This window comes from Pelophylax lessonae (assembly GCF_965119305.1).
Source record: "Pelophylax lessonae genome assembly, chromosome: 2".
NCBI lineage: Eukaryota > Metazoa > Chordata > Amphibia > Anura > Ranidae > Pelophylax > Pelophylax lessonae.
The window spans coordinates 333,450,400-333,466,586 of NC_138769.1; the positions used below are offsets into that span (position 1 = coordinate 333,450,400).

The window sequence follows — 16,187 nt, forward strand, 5'->3', positions numbered from 1 at the left end:
ACATCAATACGTACCATTGCCAGAAGGTTTGCTGCATCTCCCAGCACACTCGGTCTCAAGAGGATGGAGGAGATTCCAGGAGACAGGCAGTTACTCTAGGAGAACTGGACAGGACCGTAGAAGGTCCTTGACCCATCAGCAGGGCCATTATCTGCTCCTTTGTGCAAGGGGGAAAAGGATGAGCACTACCAAAGCCTTACAAACTGACCTCCAGCAGGGCACTGGTGTGAATGTCTCTGACCAAACAATCAGAAACAAGACTTCAGGGTGGCCTGTGGGCCCGACATTCTCTAGTGTGCTCTGTGCTTACTGTCCAGCACCGTGGAGGTGGATTGGCATTTGCAATTGAATAGACCTTATCCACTTTACCTCCAGCCACTGTACTGCTACTGCGGCACAGTGGCTCGTTATCGTCCAGCGACGTAGACCTACATCGCTGGACTCCTCCCCCTGTAGGCGGCGCTCGCGCGCCGCCAGAGGCGCGCTCCCGCTGTTTTCATTCACAGCGGGAGTCGGGCCAGGGGAGGAGCGGCGGCGACCGCCGCCGCTCTTCCCCGATCGTTGGGGAATCTAGTTTGGAGATCCGCCCGCCTGTGTAAACAGAGCGGGCGGATCTCCTAAGTCACAGGGAGTGACAGATCAGAGTGTTCAGCATAGCTGAACATCCGATCTGTCCCTGGCTCACTCAGTCACCTCCCCCCCCACACGTTAGTAAGCACCAGGCATACATTAACCCCTCCCTCTCCAATAAAATTAACCCCTTCCCTGCCAGTGTCATTTTTACAGTAACAGTGCATATGTATAGCACTGATTACTGTAGTAATGTCACTGGTACCCCCAAAAGTGTCATTGTCAGTCAAGGGTCCTATCTGTCCGCCGCAATGTCGCAGTCCCGCAAAAAAAAAAACGCAGATCGCCGCCATTACGCGTTAAAAAAAAAAAAACACCAAAAATTAATTTTGCGCAAACCAATCAAAATATGCTTATTGTGATTTTTTTTTTTTTTTTTACCAAACATAGGTAGCAGAAAACAAATTGGCCAAATTAAAAAAAATTGATTTTTACATATTTTTTGGGAGGAATTTCATATAAAAAAAATGTTAATATTATTTTTTCAAAATAAACGCTCATTTTTTGTTTATAGCGCAAAAAGTAAAAATCGCACAGTTGATCAAATACCACCAAAAGAAAGCTCTATTTGTGGTAAAAAAAAAACATAAATTTCGTTTGGGTATGGCGTCGCACGACCGCGCAATTGTCAGTTAAAGTCGCACAGCGCCGAATCGCAAAAAGTGGCCTGGACGTAAGACAGCAAAATCCTCCGGTGGTTAAAAAGAGCAGTGCGTGACAGACAGCCCAGAAATCTCAAAGAACTGGAAGACTTTTGTAAGGAAGAATGGGCAAAGATACCTCAAACAAGAATTGAAAGACTTGGCTGGCTACAAAAATTGTTTACAAGCTGTGATACTTGCCAAAGGGCGGCAGTACAAGATATTAACTCTGCAGGGTGCCCAAACTTTTGCAGACACCATTTTTTTGTTTTCTGTTATTTTGAAAGTGTAAATGATGGAAATAAAATCTAACTTTTGTTGACATCATAAGGATGTCTAATCTGTAATTTGATGCCTGTTTGGAGATTTTTTCCATCTTTCCTTGGCTTTATGCACATTAATACAAATTTTTACCTGGGGTGCCCAAACTTTCGATCCCCACTGTAGAGTTTTGCTTTTAGACCAAAAAAGGTACATTTTGGTCTCCTGTGACCAGAGCACCTTCTTCCACATGTTTGCGGTGTCCCCCACATGGCTTCTCACATACTGCAAACGGGACGACATGGCTTTTTTTTTTTTTCCAACAATAGCTTTCTTCTTGCCACTCTTCCATAAAGGCCAGATTTGTGGAGTGCATGAGTAATGGTTGTCCTGTGGACAGATTCTCTCACCTGAACTGTGGATCTCTGCAGCTCCTTCAGATTTACCATGGGCCTCCTGGCCGCTTCTCTGATTAATGCTCTTGCCCGGCCTGTCAGTTTAGGTGGGCGGCCATGTCTTGGTAGGTTTGCAGTTGTGCCATACTCTTCTCTTTTTGGATGATGGATTGGAAAGTGCACCACACTTTTCAGATATTGATTGTAAAAATTTTTAAAATCATTTATCATTTCCTTCCACTTCACAATTTTATGTGCCACTTTGTGTTGGTCTATCACACAAAATCCCAATAAAATACATGTAAATAAAATACATTTTTGGTTGTAACATGACATAATGGAAAAGTGCAAGAGGTATGAATACTTTTTCAAGGCACTGTAAATGTTTTTGGAACCAATGGTTTTATAACTGGATGGCGTAGCAAAGGTGAGGAATACAAAGAAAAATGCATGGTGCCTACATTGAAACATGGTTGTGGCACTGTCCTTCTGTGGGGCTGCATTTCAGTGATGGTATCATGAATTCACAGATGTACTGCACTACAGTAAACCCCCGCTCCATCGCGGTTCAGTTTTTGCGGTCCCGGTATATTGCGGTTTGTTTTGTAATGTTATTTTCTCTATCGCTCATTGACAGACGTAGTCCTCGGTGATTCAGCACCTTCGGGTTATGCTGCCCTCCACAGAAGTAGGACTAGACAGGAAATAAAATGCTCTGGCCACACCCTAGGGGCAGTCCCCGAGGGTATATCCTCTCTCTCTCTGCCACAGCAAATCAGTTTTTTTTCAGTCTAGTCAGGAGTAAGGACCTAGATACCTTGCTGGGATCTTCGGTCCTGGCAGGATTTTTTTCTTAAGATTTTTTAGACAGCTTTTTTTCTCCAGTGTTCCTGTGAGATCTTCAAGCAAGAAAGCTGAACTGGGCGACGGGCTGGATGTTGAGATCCGGTGGTCACCCCAGTTCAGCCTACGAGTGCGTACAGGCCATAGCTCCGCGCTGGGTCGGCCGCGACATAGTCCCACTGGAGGGACTGACCCTGCGAGTTAAACGTCTCGCTGAAACGCCAAGGACCATGAGTCACGGCGTCCGTATTGGTCGACAGCCCTCCCGCCCCGGTGGAGATGGGTACTGTCAGGAGTTGGTGCCCGCCTGGTTCCGGTATGGTGAGTAGTATGTTCCCCCTTTCCCCTGACGGGTCTTGCGGTGAACGCGGGCCCCTCTCTGTATGGTAAGGATGAGTTCCCCTCTATCCTATAACATGGCACAGATCCCCCTACTTTGAGTGTGATTTTTAAAAAGCCAGGAGGCTTGGTTTGGGAGCTGACAATCTAATTGTAAATATGTTAAAAGATTGTAATCAGTGGCAGTATGGGAATCTTACTGTGATAATATAAGTATCCTACCAGTCAGAAGCCACGGACATGTAGACTGCTTTCCAAGTCAGGTCTCCAGCAATAGCAGGCCTTCCGACGGCCATGCGGTCCGCCAGGGTCCGGTACCGCCAACCAGGCTAAATCCCCATGTAGAGAAGGAGTTGTGATGCTCTGCAGTCACGCCGCTATTCGGTACAACCGCCGCCATTGTTTGCTAGATCGCACGAGGCCGCCATTTTGGCGTAGCCTCGTGTCTCCAGCATGGGGGCGGCCATGTTTGAGGTGACCCAAACACCTCGTGGAGCTAGGGGAGGCGCCGGAAGGCGTACGGAGGGGCGGAGCCGCCTCCTTTCTTCCCGGGCAGCCAGCCAAGAGACTTCCTGTCGATTCGAGACAGTGCTGAGACAAGTGCAGTGGAAAACTCTGAGCATCAAGTGGTGAGCCTGGGGGTCTATCTCTCTCTCTCTCTCTCGCTCGATAGGGGTCCCTGAGCAGCTAACACTGAGGGGCTTTGTGGCGCTGGGGGTCTAAAAAAAAAAAAAAAAAAGTTTTATTTTTGGATTGAATTTTCCGGGTAGTAACTGGAATTATCATGGACCCTGCCACACAAGCACCCCCACCTGTTTCCCTCGAGGGGACCACGGGACCCGCCGGTGCACAGAGTATAGACGCATTTACATCAGTTTTGGAGTCTTTGGTGGCTCGGGTGGAGACGGCCTGTCAGGGACGGGGGTCAAGAAAGCGACCCCCGCCTACCCCTATATCATCTGACACCCTCTGACTCAGATTCAGAGATGATCACTGCAGCTGCAGGTCCCTCTGCAAGGGCTGTTATCTCAGGTAAAGTTCCCTCAGACAGTGAGGAGGACGTTCATTCTTCCGCCATAATTCAGGAAGAAGCATTGGTGGACGCACTAGTTGTGGCGGTGCGGGAAACCTTAAGACTTGAGGTTTTACCGGCAGAGGCAACTGAAACTGAGATTCCCTTTGGTACTAACAAGCCCATCAAAACGGTGAAGGTTTTTCCTGTACCCAAGTGTTTTGGTAATAAAATTAAAGAAGAATGGGAGCATTCTAAGCGTACCTTTACTATTTCCAAGCGTATTGCTAGACGCTATCCGTTTGAGGAATCCCTCATTAAGAAATGGACGGTACCACCAGTGGCGGATCCACCTATTTCCAGGCTGAATAAAGCCACGGTTATCCCAGTGGAGGACACTTCGTCCTTTAAGGATCCGGTGGATCGAAAGGTGGAAGCGGAGTCCCGCACTATCTTCTCCCTGATAGGGTCAGCATTTAGACCAGTAATTGTTATTGGTCTAGTTTCCCAGACACTAACGGAATGGGCGAGATTGGTATGCCAAGACCTGAGGGGGAAAGATATCCCCCAGGGAACATCTGATTTGATGGAACAGATTATACAAGGGCTACAGTTTGTCTGTGACGCAGCCTTGGATGCTACCTCCCTATTAGGGCATGCATCTATGTCAGCGGTAATCCTCAGACGTGTGCTGTGGTTAAAATGCTGGTCAGCAGACCTAGGTTCCAAAAAGACCTTGACGAATCTCCCCTTTCAGGGGAATCGCCTATTTGGGGCCACCCTAGATGAGATCATTAAGGACGCCACTGGGGGCAAGAGCACTTTCTTGCCACAGGCTGCTAAAGCTAAGGGACCTCGTAACAAGCGAGGACCTTTCTTTACCGCCCATAAAGGGTTCGCACGCCCGGCTGGAACAAGTGGGAAAGGCAAGACTCCTCCAGGAGGGTTCAAGAAGGGCTGGTCGGACAAACAGAGGACCGACTCAGCCAAACCCGAAGCAAAGGATTACACAGCCTTAAGGTGCGCCCCCGCCAGGTGACTTCGGTCCCTGAGGTTCAACCAGGAAAGATCACCGTTCCTGATAGGAATCGGGTGTCTGATAAATGTGTGGGAACAGAAAACGACCAGACTTTCTCGGATGGTCGGGGCCAGATAGCTCTAGGGACGCCTGGTTCAGATCCAGTCAGCGCCAGTGGTCCTAGAAATTCTAGGCTGGCCTTGTCAAGCCGGCCTGGCCGACTTGGACATGCTAGTCGCGGACGTTCCGTGGGAACTTCGTCTCAGGGAGTATCTGCGGTCTCAAGGACCAATCTACCATCGTGCTTTACAGTCGCTGGTTTTAATGGCCTGGCCATTGAGACCCAAGTACTGAAGGACAGAGGGTTGTCAGCTTCAGTCATTCCTACCCTTATTAAAGCAAGGAAAGCGACTTCCAGCAGAGTCTATTATCACACATGGAAGACTTATATCGCGTAGTGCGAATCTTTAGGTTTTCCTCCACGTACCTATTCGGTGACTCGAATATTGGCCTTTTTGCAAAAAGGGGTTGAGCAGAAACTAGCCTTGAGCACCATCAAGGGTCAAGTTTCAGCATTAGCAATCTTCTTTCAGAAACCTTTAGCTACCAAGTCCTTGGTGCGGAATTTCATCCAGGGGGTGCGGCACCTGGCTCCGCCAGTCCGCGCGCCCTTACCGCCCTGGGATCTTAATTTGGTTTTGTCGGTTCTGCAGAAACCTCCCTTTGAAAACATCAGGGAGATTCCCTTGCTTACTTTATCCCAGAAGGTGGCCTTCTTGGTGGCTATCACTTCTGCACGCAGGGTGTCAGAACTGGCTGCTTTATCATGCCAGTCCCCATACTTAGTGATTCATAGGGATAAGGTAGTACTTCATCCTAAGCCATCCTTTCTTCCTAAGGTGGTTTCAGATTTTCATCTGAATGAAGATATTGTACTACCTTCCTTGTGTCCTCAGCCCAATCATCATCGGGAACATGCGTTGCATTCCTTGGATGTGGTTCGGGCAATCAGGGTATACCTGAAGGCTACGGAATCGTTCCGTAAGACGGATTCACTTTTTGTGATCACGGATGGCCCCAGAAAGGGGTTGCCTGCATCTGCCGCGACTATCGCCAAATGGATTAGACAGACGGTGGTACAGGCTTATTCTATTAAGGGTCGGAGTCCTCCGTTCCCTTTTAGGGCGCACTCCACTCGAGCGCTCAGTACTTCCTGGGCCTTCCGCCATCAGGCGTCAGTGGTCGTCGGTACATACCTTTACAAAATTTTATAAAATTGATGTGATGGCATCGGCGGATGCCTCATTTGGCCGCAAGGTTTTGCAGGCCGTAATTTGAGGAGACCGGAGGTCTACCTCGAGGATTTTTTCTGTTGAAAAATTTTTTTGTTCAGTCTCATCATTGAGGATGAGCATTGTAAAACTTCTAGTTGGCACCGGTTGGGCCTTCTAGATTGGATTTAATTTCCATTTTTCCCACCCCTCATTTGTGGTACTGCTTTGGGACGTCCCGAAGGTGCTGAATCACCGAGGACTACGTCTGTCAATGAGCGATGGAGAAAAATGGATTTTTGTAAAATCTTACCGTAAAATCCTTTTCTCTTAGCTCATTGACAGACGTAGTACCTGCCCCTCTGTTTTGGAGTTGGGTTGGGTTAAATTCTCTAAACACTGCTTTGTGACATAACTGATTTGCTGTGGCAGAGAGAGAGAGGATATACCCTCGGGGACTGCCCCTAGGGTGTGGCCAGAGCATTTTATTTCCTGTCTAGTCCTACTCCTGTGGAGGGCAGCATAACCCGAAGGTGCTGAATCACCGAGGACTACGTCTGTCAATGAGCTAAGAGAAAAGGATTTTACGGTAAGATTTTACAAAAATCCATTTTTACTATATAAATCATTAAAAATGAAATGTTTTTGTGTTTTCCATAGCTCTTGCTATGTCTCTCGGTATCTTTTATGTGTTTAAATGAGTTTCTATTGTTTTAAAAGTGTGTTTAAAGACCTTAAAATGCTTTTACACGTACAGTGACAGTAAAAAAAACATGCCTACAATGCATTTTAATAGGGTTTTTCTATTTCGCGGATTTTCACTTTTCGCGGCTGGGTCCAGAACGTAACCCCTGCAATGGAGGGGGGTTTACTGTATATTGAAAGCGAAGATGCTACCATCACTCAGTTCCCTTGGTCGTCGTGCACTTTACCTACATGACAATGATCCAAAACGCACATCAAAGCCACTGTAGCATTTCTGAAGAATAACATGGGAAAGTGTTTCAGTGGCCAAGTATGTCTCCTTATCTAAACCTGATCCAACACCTATGGGGAATTCTGAAGAGACAAGTTGAGCATCACTCTCCATCCAGCATCCAGGCTCTAAAATAGGTTGTTCTTGAAGAATGGATAAAGATGTTGCAATATGTCGCCAAATTGTTCATTCTTTGAGTAGAAGACTTGGTGCTGTCCTTACAAATCATAAAGGTTGTACAAAATACTAGATGTATGTCTTTTTTTTGTTGTGGGGCGTATTCATTTTTGCATCAACTTATTTGAGTAAAACTGAAAATGTTGTAATCCAAGTTATTTTATTTACTATACTTTCATGTAATGGAACTAAACAAATGTTCTATAAAATTAAGTCTTGTCAAAATTTTGGAAATTGTATTTGTGCTCATTGGGATCTTGATTACAATCTCTTTTCAAAAACGGTGTACTCGTTTATGCTGAACACTGTGTGTGTGTGTGTGTGTGTGTGTGTGTGTGTGTGTGTGTGTGTGTGTGTGTGTGTGTGTGTGTGTGTATATATATATATATATATATATATATATATATATATATATATATACATACACCAGTGGCGTCGGCAGGGGGTGCTGACAGGGGCTATAGCCCCAAGTGTCCCTTTTTGAAAAGCCCCGAGTCTCCTCTTCAAGTTAGAAAACTGTTAGCCCCGAGCCTCCTCCACCCCCTCACCTGGCTGGCTGACTGCCGCTGTGTACTCCTTCGCTGCCTTCGGTCGTTCTTCCTTCCTTCCTTCCTTCCTTCCTTCCTTCCTTCTCACCTGCAAGCCGCGGAGCCGCTGACACACTGGTTGCTAGCCTGCCGCTTAGCATCTAGCAACCAGTGACGTCAGTACAGGAGCGTCAGGTCACGTGACAGCAGCAGCAGAGCGCGCGGCGGCCCCCCGAGAATTCCGCCTCCGCGCCATGAACTGACTCCACCCACCGGCCACCTCCCTCTTCTGGCACTGGTGCCATTTCCAGTCAGAGAGGGAGAAGAGAGGACATGTGGTGACCACCAGCCAGGACTAGGTAGGCGGCAGGGCGGGCAGGCCAAAGCTTGCCAGCAGCCGGCTATCGTTGGGGAAGAGAAGAGGATTGCTTTGTGAGGGACCAGGTGATCGCTTAGCGTAGAAATTATAGTAGGAGACCCAGTAACATACATGTGCATTAATTTACCACTGTTGGAACTTGGCAGGACTTTCTTTAATGGCTGGTGTGTGTCACTGGGACAGGAAGATGGGAGAAATCTCTGTAAAGGACGCACAGGGAGCAAAGAAAGCTTGCCAAAGGTTCTATGCTTCTTTACTTGAGTAGAAAAAAAATGTTACTAGTAGTAGTACTTAACAGCTGAGCTCGTACAGAACTGGGCCTGGTTGAAATATATATATTGAATATTTCAACCAGGCCCAGCTCTGTATGAGCTTAGCTGTTAAGCTACTGGTAATCACCAGCAGTACCCGCCAGCAGTAACCACCAGCACTACCCACCAGCTTTACCCATCAGCGGTAACCACCAGCATTACCTGCTAGCATTACCCGCCAGCATTAACGGCCAGCACTACCCACCAGCATTACTCACCAGCAGTACCCGAAAGCTTTACCCACCAGCAGTAACCGCCAGCACTACCTGCCAGCAGTAACCCCCAGCACTACCCACCAGCAGTACCCGCCAGCAGTAACCGCCAGCACTACCCACCAGCGGTAACCACCAGCATTACCGGCCAGCACTACCCACCAGCATTACTCACCAGCAGTACCCGAAAGCATTACCCACCAGCAGTAACCCCCAGCACTACCCACCAGCGGTAACCACCAGCAGTACCCACCAGCACTACCTGCCAGCAGTAACCCCCAGCACTACCCGCCATCAGTAACCGCCAGCGGTAACCACCAGCATTACCCGCCAGCACTACCCACCAGCATTACTCACCAGCAGTACCCGAAAGCATTACCCACCAGCAGTAACCCCCAGCAGTACCCACCAGCACTACCTGCCAGCAGTAACCCCCAGCACTACCCACCAGCGGGGTAACCACCAGCAGTACCCGCCAGCACTCCATGTCTGACCCTCCTCTTCTCTTCTCCTCTCTCCTCTTCTCCTCTCCATGTCTGACCATCTCCTCTCCTCCTCTCCATGTCTGACCATCTCCTCTCTTCTCTTCTCCTCTCCATGTCTGACCCTCTGCTCTCTTCTTCTCTCCATGTCTGACCCTCTCCTCTCCATGTCTGACCCTCTCCTCTCCATGTCTGACCCTCTCCTCTCCATGTCTGACCCTCTCCCCTCTCCATGTCTGACCCTCTCTTCTCCTCCTCCTCCTCTCTCCTCTTCTCCTCTCCATGTCTGACCCTCTCCTCTCTTCTCCTCTCCATGTCTGACCCTCTCCTCTCTTCTCCTCTCCTCTCGTCTCCTCTCCTCTCCTCTCCATGTCTGACCCTCTCTTCTCGTCCTCTCCATGTCTGACCCTCTCCTCTCCATGTCTGACCCTATCCTCTCTTCTCCTCTCCTCTCCATGTCTGACCCTCTCCTCTCCATGTCTGACCCTCTCCTCTCCATGTCTGACCCTCTCCTCTCCATGTCTGACCCTCTCCTCTCCATGTCTGACCCTCTCCTCTCCTCTCCATGTCTGACCCTTTCCCCTCATGTCTGACCCTCTCCCCTCATGTCTGACCCTCTCCTCTCTTCTCCTCTCCATGTTTGACCCTCTCCTCTCTTCTCCTCTCCATGTCTGACCCTCTCCTCTCTTCTCCTCTCCATGTCTGACCCTCTCCTCTCTTCTCCTCTCCATGTCTGACCCTCTCCTCTCTTCTCCTCTCGTCTCCTCTCCTCTCCTCTCCATGTCTGACCCTCTCTTCTCGTCCTCTCCATGTCTGACCCTCTCCTCTCCATGTCTGACCCTCTCCTCTCTTCTCCTCTCCTCTCCATGTCTGACCCTCTCCTCTCCATGTCTGACCCTCTCCTCTCCATGTCTGACCCTCTCCTCTCCATGTCTGACCCTCTCCTCTCCATGTCTGACCCTCTCCTCTCCATGTCTGACCCTCTCCTCTCCTCTCCTCTCCTCTCCATGTCTGACCCTCTCCTCTCCATGTCTGACCCTCTCTTCTCGTCCTCTCCATGTCTGACCCTCTCCTCTCCATGTCTGACCCTCTCCTCTCTTCTCCTCTCCTCTCCATGTCTGACCCTCTCCTCTCCATATATGACCCTCTCCATGTCTGACCCTCTCCTCTCCATGTCTGACCCTCTCCTCTCCATGTCTGACCCTCTCCTCTCCATGTCTGACCCTCTCCTCTCCATGTCTGACCCTCTCCTCTCCATATATGACCCTCTCCTCTCCATATATGACCCTCTCCATGTCTGACCCTCTCCTCTCCATGTCTGACCCTCTCCTCTCCATGTCTGACCCTCTCCTCTCCATGTCTGACCCTTTCCCCTCATGTCTGACCCTCTCCTCTCTTCTCCTCTCCATGTTTGACCCTTTCCTCTCTTCTCCTCTCCATGTCTTACTCTCTCTTCTCCTCTCCATGTCTGACCCTCTCTTCTCCTCTCCATGTCTGACCCTCTCTTCTCCTCTCCATGTCTGACCCTCTCCTCTCCTCTCCTTGTCTGACCCTCTCCTCTCCTCTCCTTGTCTGACCCTCTCCTCTCCTCTCCTTGTCTGACCCTCTCCTCTCCTCTCCTCTCCTTGTCTGACCCTCTCTTCTCCTCTCCATGTCTGACCCTCTCTTCTCCTTCCATGTCTGACCCTCTCTTCTCCTCTCCATGTCTGACCCTCTCTTCTCTCCTCTCTTCTCCTCTCCATGTCTGACCTTCTCCTCTCCATGTCTGACCCTCTCCATCCCACCCCATGTCTGACCCCCTGTACTCCTCTCCATACCACCCCTTGACTGACCCTTGACTGAGGGGGGGCATTGGGTGGAGCTTGGGCGGTACTTTTAAATGCGGGAGGAGCTTGGGCGGGACTTCCTTTAAAATGTGGGAGGGGTTATCAAATTTACCTTCGGGCTGAAGCCCCTGGTCTTTTTCCCACCTAGCAACGCCCCTGATATATACACACTGAAGAAATTGCACTTTGCTACAACGTAAAGTAGTGAGTGTACAGCTTGTATAACAGTGTAAATTTGCTGTCCCCTCAAAATGCAACACACAGCCATTAATGTCTAAACCGCTGGTCACAAAAGTGTGTACACCCCTAAGTGAAATATGTCCAAATTTAGCCCAAAGTGTCAATATTTTGTGTGACCACCATTATTTTCCAGCACTGCCTTAACCCTCTTGGGCATGAAGTTCACCAGAGCTTCACAGGTTGCCAGTGGAGTCCTCTTCCACTCCTCCATGATGACATTACAAAGCTGGTGGATGTTAGAGACTTTGTGCGCCTCCACCTTTAGTATGAGGATGCCCTACAGATGCTAAATAGGGTTTCGGTCTGGAGACATGCTTGGCCAGTCCATCACTCTTTCCCTCAGCTTCTTTAGCAAGGCAGTGGTCGTCTTGGAGGTGTGTTTGAGGTCGTTATCATGATGGAATACTGCCCTGCGGCCAAGTCCTTGAAGGGAGGGGGACCATGCTCCTCTTCAGTATGTCACAGTACATGTTGGCATTCATGGTTCCCTCAATGAACTGTAGCTCCCCAGGGCCAGCAGCACTCATGCATCCCCAGACCATGACACTTCCACCACCATGCTTGACTGTAGGCAAGACACACTTGTCTTTGTACCCCTCACCTGGTTGGCGCCACACACGTTTGACACCATCTGAACCAAATAAGTTTATCTTGGTCTCCTCAGACTACAGGACATGGTTCCAGTAATCCATGTCCTTAGTCTGCTTGTCTTCAGCAAACTGTTTGCGGAAGAAGAGGCTTCCTTCTGGGACAACAGCCATGCACACCAACTTGATGCAGTTTTCGGGGTTTGGTCTGAGCACTGACAGGCTATTTGCATTGTTAACCCATGCTTCAGATATTTCACTTATTTGTATTTTTTATTAAAGCACACCTCATGATGGCTTTTCTTCCCTTGGATATATTCTATTCTTTACTGTCTGTATATGTAAGAAATTTGTTAATAAACTCAGGTTAAACCTAAATGCTAATGTATAGTAGCAGTAAATCCACACTGCTCTGCTTGTATAGTTGCAGTATACATTGGTTCACTTATTCCGAGTAATAAAATATAACGCTAATGTCTTTCTTGGTGTGGGGTTGATCTTTTAATAAGATTTATCAAGGGATGAGGTGGAATAAAAGTTAAAGTAAAAAAACCTTTACCTTATTTTTTCCCTTTATCACAGGAATATTCCCAGCAACCCAAAGTTTCTGAAGGGGAACTGAAAATCAGTGCAGTCTTTTCAGTCAGTGGCAGCCCCCTAGGTGAGTGTGTTTTGTGTATGGATGTGAGAGAACTTTTTTAAGAGATGTACTATTTTTGTTTTCTGTTTTTTTTTTTTTCCCTAAAGCAATTTCTTTAATACAAGTAAAACCAGTTGTCCTGTGGTATACTGTACTCAATTCAGCTCACTGTTTTTTGGCTTAGTTGGTCATCTTTACCTTTTTCTTTTTTCTCTTTATAGCCCCTCAGCTCTCAAGTGGAATACAGAGTCCACTAAGTTCTCCAGGTTTGAATAAGTCTCTTCCTGCTGTTCCGGCTGTTCCTGCTGTTCCTGCTGTTCCTGCAGTTCCTGCAGTCCCCACAACCTCTGTCAGGGTTTCCTGTTCAGGCTGCAAAAAGATTCTTCAAAAAGGACAGACCGCATACCAACGTAAGGGGTCTACACAGCTTTTCTGTTCTACCCTTTGCCTTACTGGCTACAATGTACCCCCCGCCCGACCACCTATGCCTGCTACCACCAGGAAGACCTGTTCCAGCTGCTCAAAGTAAGTTGTATTTAAGTTTTCAAGGTACAGATAATAAAAAAAATAAAGCATTTTTAAACTTTGAAATCTGTTCCGTATTTCACAATTGTAATGAGAATCAGATTGTGTACCAACCAAGAAGGAACATTGTTTATATTATATCAGTGTAGTACATGTAGGTATTATGCTGGAATAGTTTTGTAGCCTCCAAAAAGTGTCATAAACAACTAGAAGATTAACAAAGAAGACCAAGAACAGTTTCAGAATCTAGGATCAGATCGTATAAGAAAGGGGATAGAAACGGAAAAAGGTAGCAGACTTCCTTTGGAGAAAGGGAAGGTATAGAGAGTGGGGAAGGAAAAAAGAGGATACAGGACACCAGCATCTATCTCGGCTGATTTCCCCCACCCCGTTTTAAGGCTTTTTAAAAATGTAAATATTTTTAGTATAAGGCTTACAGAAGAATTAAAAATGAGTCTGGGCTTCGATCTCAACAGTATAAGATGCGTTCACACCTGCAAATGCACCTGTTCTTTGATTAAATGCAAGAACTCCAGTGGGGGGACCTGAGATTTAGCTCCGGGAGGCAGCCCCATTGAATGTAATGCAAGGCTGTCGGCTCCTGCAGCTAATCACAGCAACACGCGTGTAATTGCTCATACAGTTATGTGTAAGCGATCAGCCCTGGATGCAGACTGCCTGCTTCTCAGGCCAATCACTCACATGTGCTACCTGAACGATTTACATGCGAGTGGCCACAATTAGCTGTGGAAGCCGGCAGCCTCCAATTGCTTTTAGGGGGGCTGCCTCCCATAGCTAATAGTGAGAACCCCAATTGGGGTTCTCCCATTTAATCCGAGAAAGCGTGCATTCACAGGTGTGAATGCACTCTAATACTTTTGACTATTTAGGCCCTGTTCACACCTGAGCGTTTTTCAGCTCGTAAAACGCTCATCGCTACAGTTTCAAAACGCCCAACAAGCAAAATCCTATTCATTTTAATGGCCCCTGTTCAGATAGGAGCGTTTTTTCACCTGCAGCAAAAGGCCTGAAGCCCAAAGTACATGAGCTTCTTTTTTTGGCAGATTTCAAGCGTTTTTGTTAGATTTCAATGCCTGCCTCCAAACACCTGCAAAAAATGCCTGGAAAAAAAAAAAAACAGAAAAAACACCTGAAAACCATACGCTCAGGTGTGAATAGAGTCTTTTGGAATTCTGTGTATAAAAAGTTGTGATACTATGTAACTACTCATATTCTCAAGGAACACCCTGCGTACTGGTATACACTCTCTTTTTTTTTTTTTTTGTATTAAAATGGAGATTCTTGGTTTTCAAATATTACAATTTAACATTTGCAAAGGGCAACAAAGTGTGAACGGCCAATCCATCCATTGGGTAGTCTTCATTACAAATGGTGGTTATCACAATGGATAGATGTTCACTTTACTGGGTATCTCATTGGCCCCTTTCACAAGGGCGGTTGTTGTGCCGTTTGGTAAAAGCATGTTTTGTTATTTTGTCATTCCAACACTTATGGCACAAAGTTTATTCACATTTGTACATTGCGATTATGTGAGATTACCTGTGTTTACGTGCGGCTGCATTTAGCTGCTGTAGTAAATTCTTGCCTTTTGTATAGCTACTGTTTACTTATTCTTTGTACTGCGATTACCTGTGTTTATATACAGATAGCTGTGGTACATCGCTCCTGGACGCTGTCAACTTTATTTTTCCTAAATGCACAAAACCTTATGTTATGAAAACGTTGCTAAACGCAGTGTGTGAACGGGGCCATAGAGATGCATTGTCTGCATTTAGCTGCGGTAAATAAGTTCCTCTTTCCGCAAGCTGAAATCTTACCATTCGTGTGAAAGGCGCCTAAAATCGTACAGTAATATTGTTTCTCCATTTATTGAAGTGCATAGCTCTGAATATTTTGTAGCCTATGGTTTGCTGCCATCTACAGGAGTTTTAGACACCAATTTAAAAACCAAAATGGAGATGCCTTCTAGTGGCTATAATCCCACATCAGTTTAGTATACTGCGCAGGTAAGGCCTCTTCCCCATTTCTACTGGTTTAAGACGTCTCGTGTGGCTTTCAACACCAGGCTTCAGTGTCCCGAGTTTAAGACTGCATCTTAGTCCATCCACGCCTTAAGCAAGTTTACAAGGGGGATGTGGCTACATTTATGGACGTTAGTTTGACCTCATGGTGTTGCAGGTGGCTGTGTGGTCAACCTTCTTTTTTTCTTTTTTCTTTTTCTTTGTGCTTCAAGGTCTTGTTCTGTCTCTTGTCTTGGGTGAAGATTTTGCCGTCTCATTTAGGGGACTGCCTTTGGAAATCCCACAGGTTACATAATATTTAGAGCTAGGTTTTCTTACGTTTTTTGTGCTCATTGTAAAAACTTTTTCTCCTATCTTAAGGGACACATCCCCTTTCTGTTTTGGTTGGCCTGTTGCCCACATTTTTGCTATTTAGAAGGTTTTTCTTCCTCGTTTCACAACTGTGGCTGCATAGGGTTGTTGGAGTTAGGCCACTAGGAAGACTGCCCTTTCTTTTTTTTTTTTTTTTTAACACATGGTTTGCAAGCACAACCATAGGTTCCAGAACATCTTGAATGCTTTCCCTTGGTGCATATCTTAGAAAATAGTTTCCTTCATGTTCATTGAGATACATAGGAATTGTTGAAGTCTTTAGACTATTTAGGTTATGCCACTGCTTTCAGATGGTTGGGACCTTTGTCCTATATGACTCAGGCATGCAATGTGGTGTTTCCAATCTCATTGATGATGTAAACTCTGCTATGCATTTATGTCCAGGGGATCAGCTTTACTGTACCAGACATGGGATGTTTTAGAGCTTGTGCTCTGGCAAAGACTTTCCTTATGCACTCAGTGCTTGAAACCTCTTTCTGTG

At 47.0% G+C, this 16,187-nt stretch overlaps 1 protein-coding gene across 2 annotated transcripts in view; it reads left to right on the forward strand.

The window, feature by feature from the left end:
* Positions 1–16,187, forward strand: part of ZMYM4 (zinc finger MYM-type containing 4) — a 209,673-nt gene that overhangs the window by 75,495 nt on the left and 117,991 nt on the right. For both annotated transcript variants that reach the window (XM_082244488.1, XM_082244487.1), the window contains exons 5-6: positions 12,710–12,788; positions 12,989–13,292. In XM_082244488.1, coding sequence (XP_082100614.1) covers positions 12,710–12,788; positions 12,989–13,292 — 383 coding nt within the window. The remainder of the gene's footprint in view (positions 1–12,709; positions 12,789–12,988; positions 13,293–16,187) is intronic.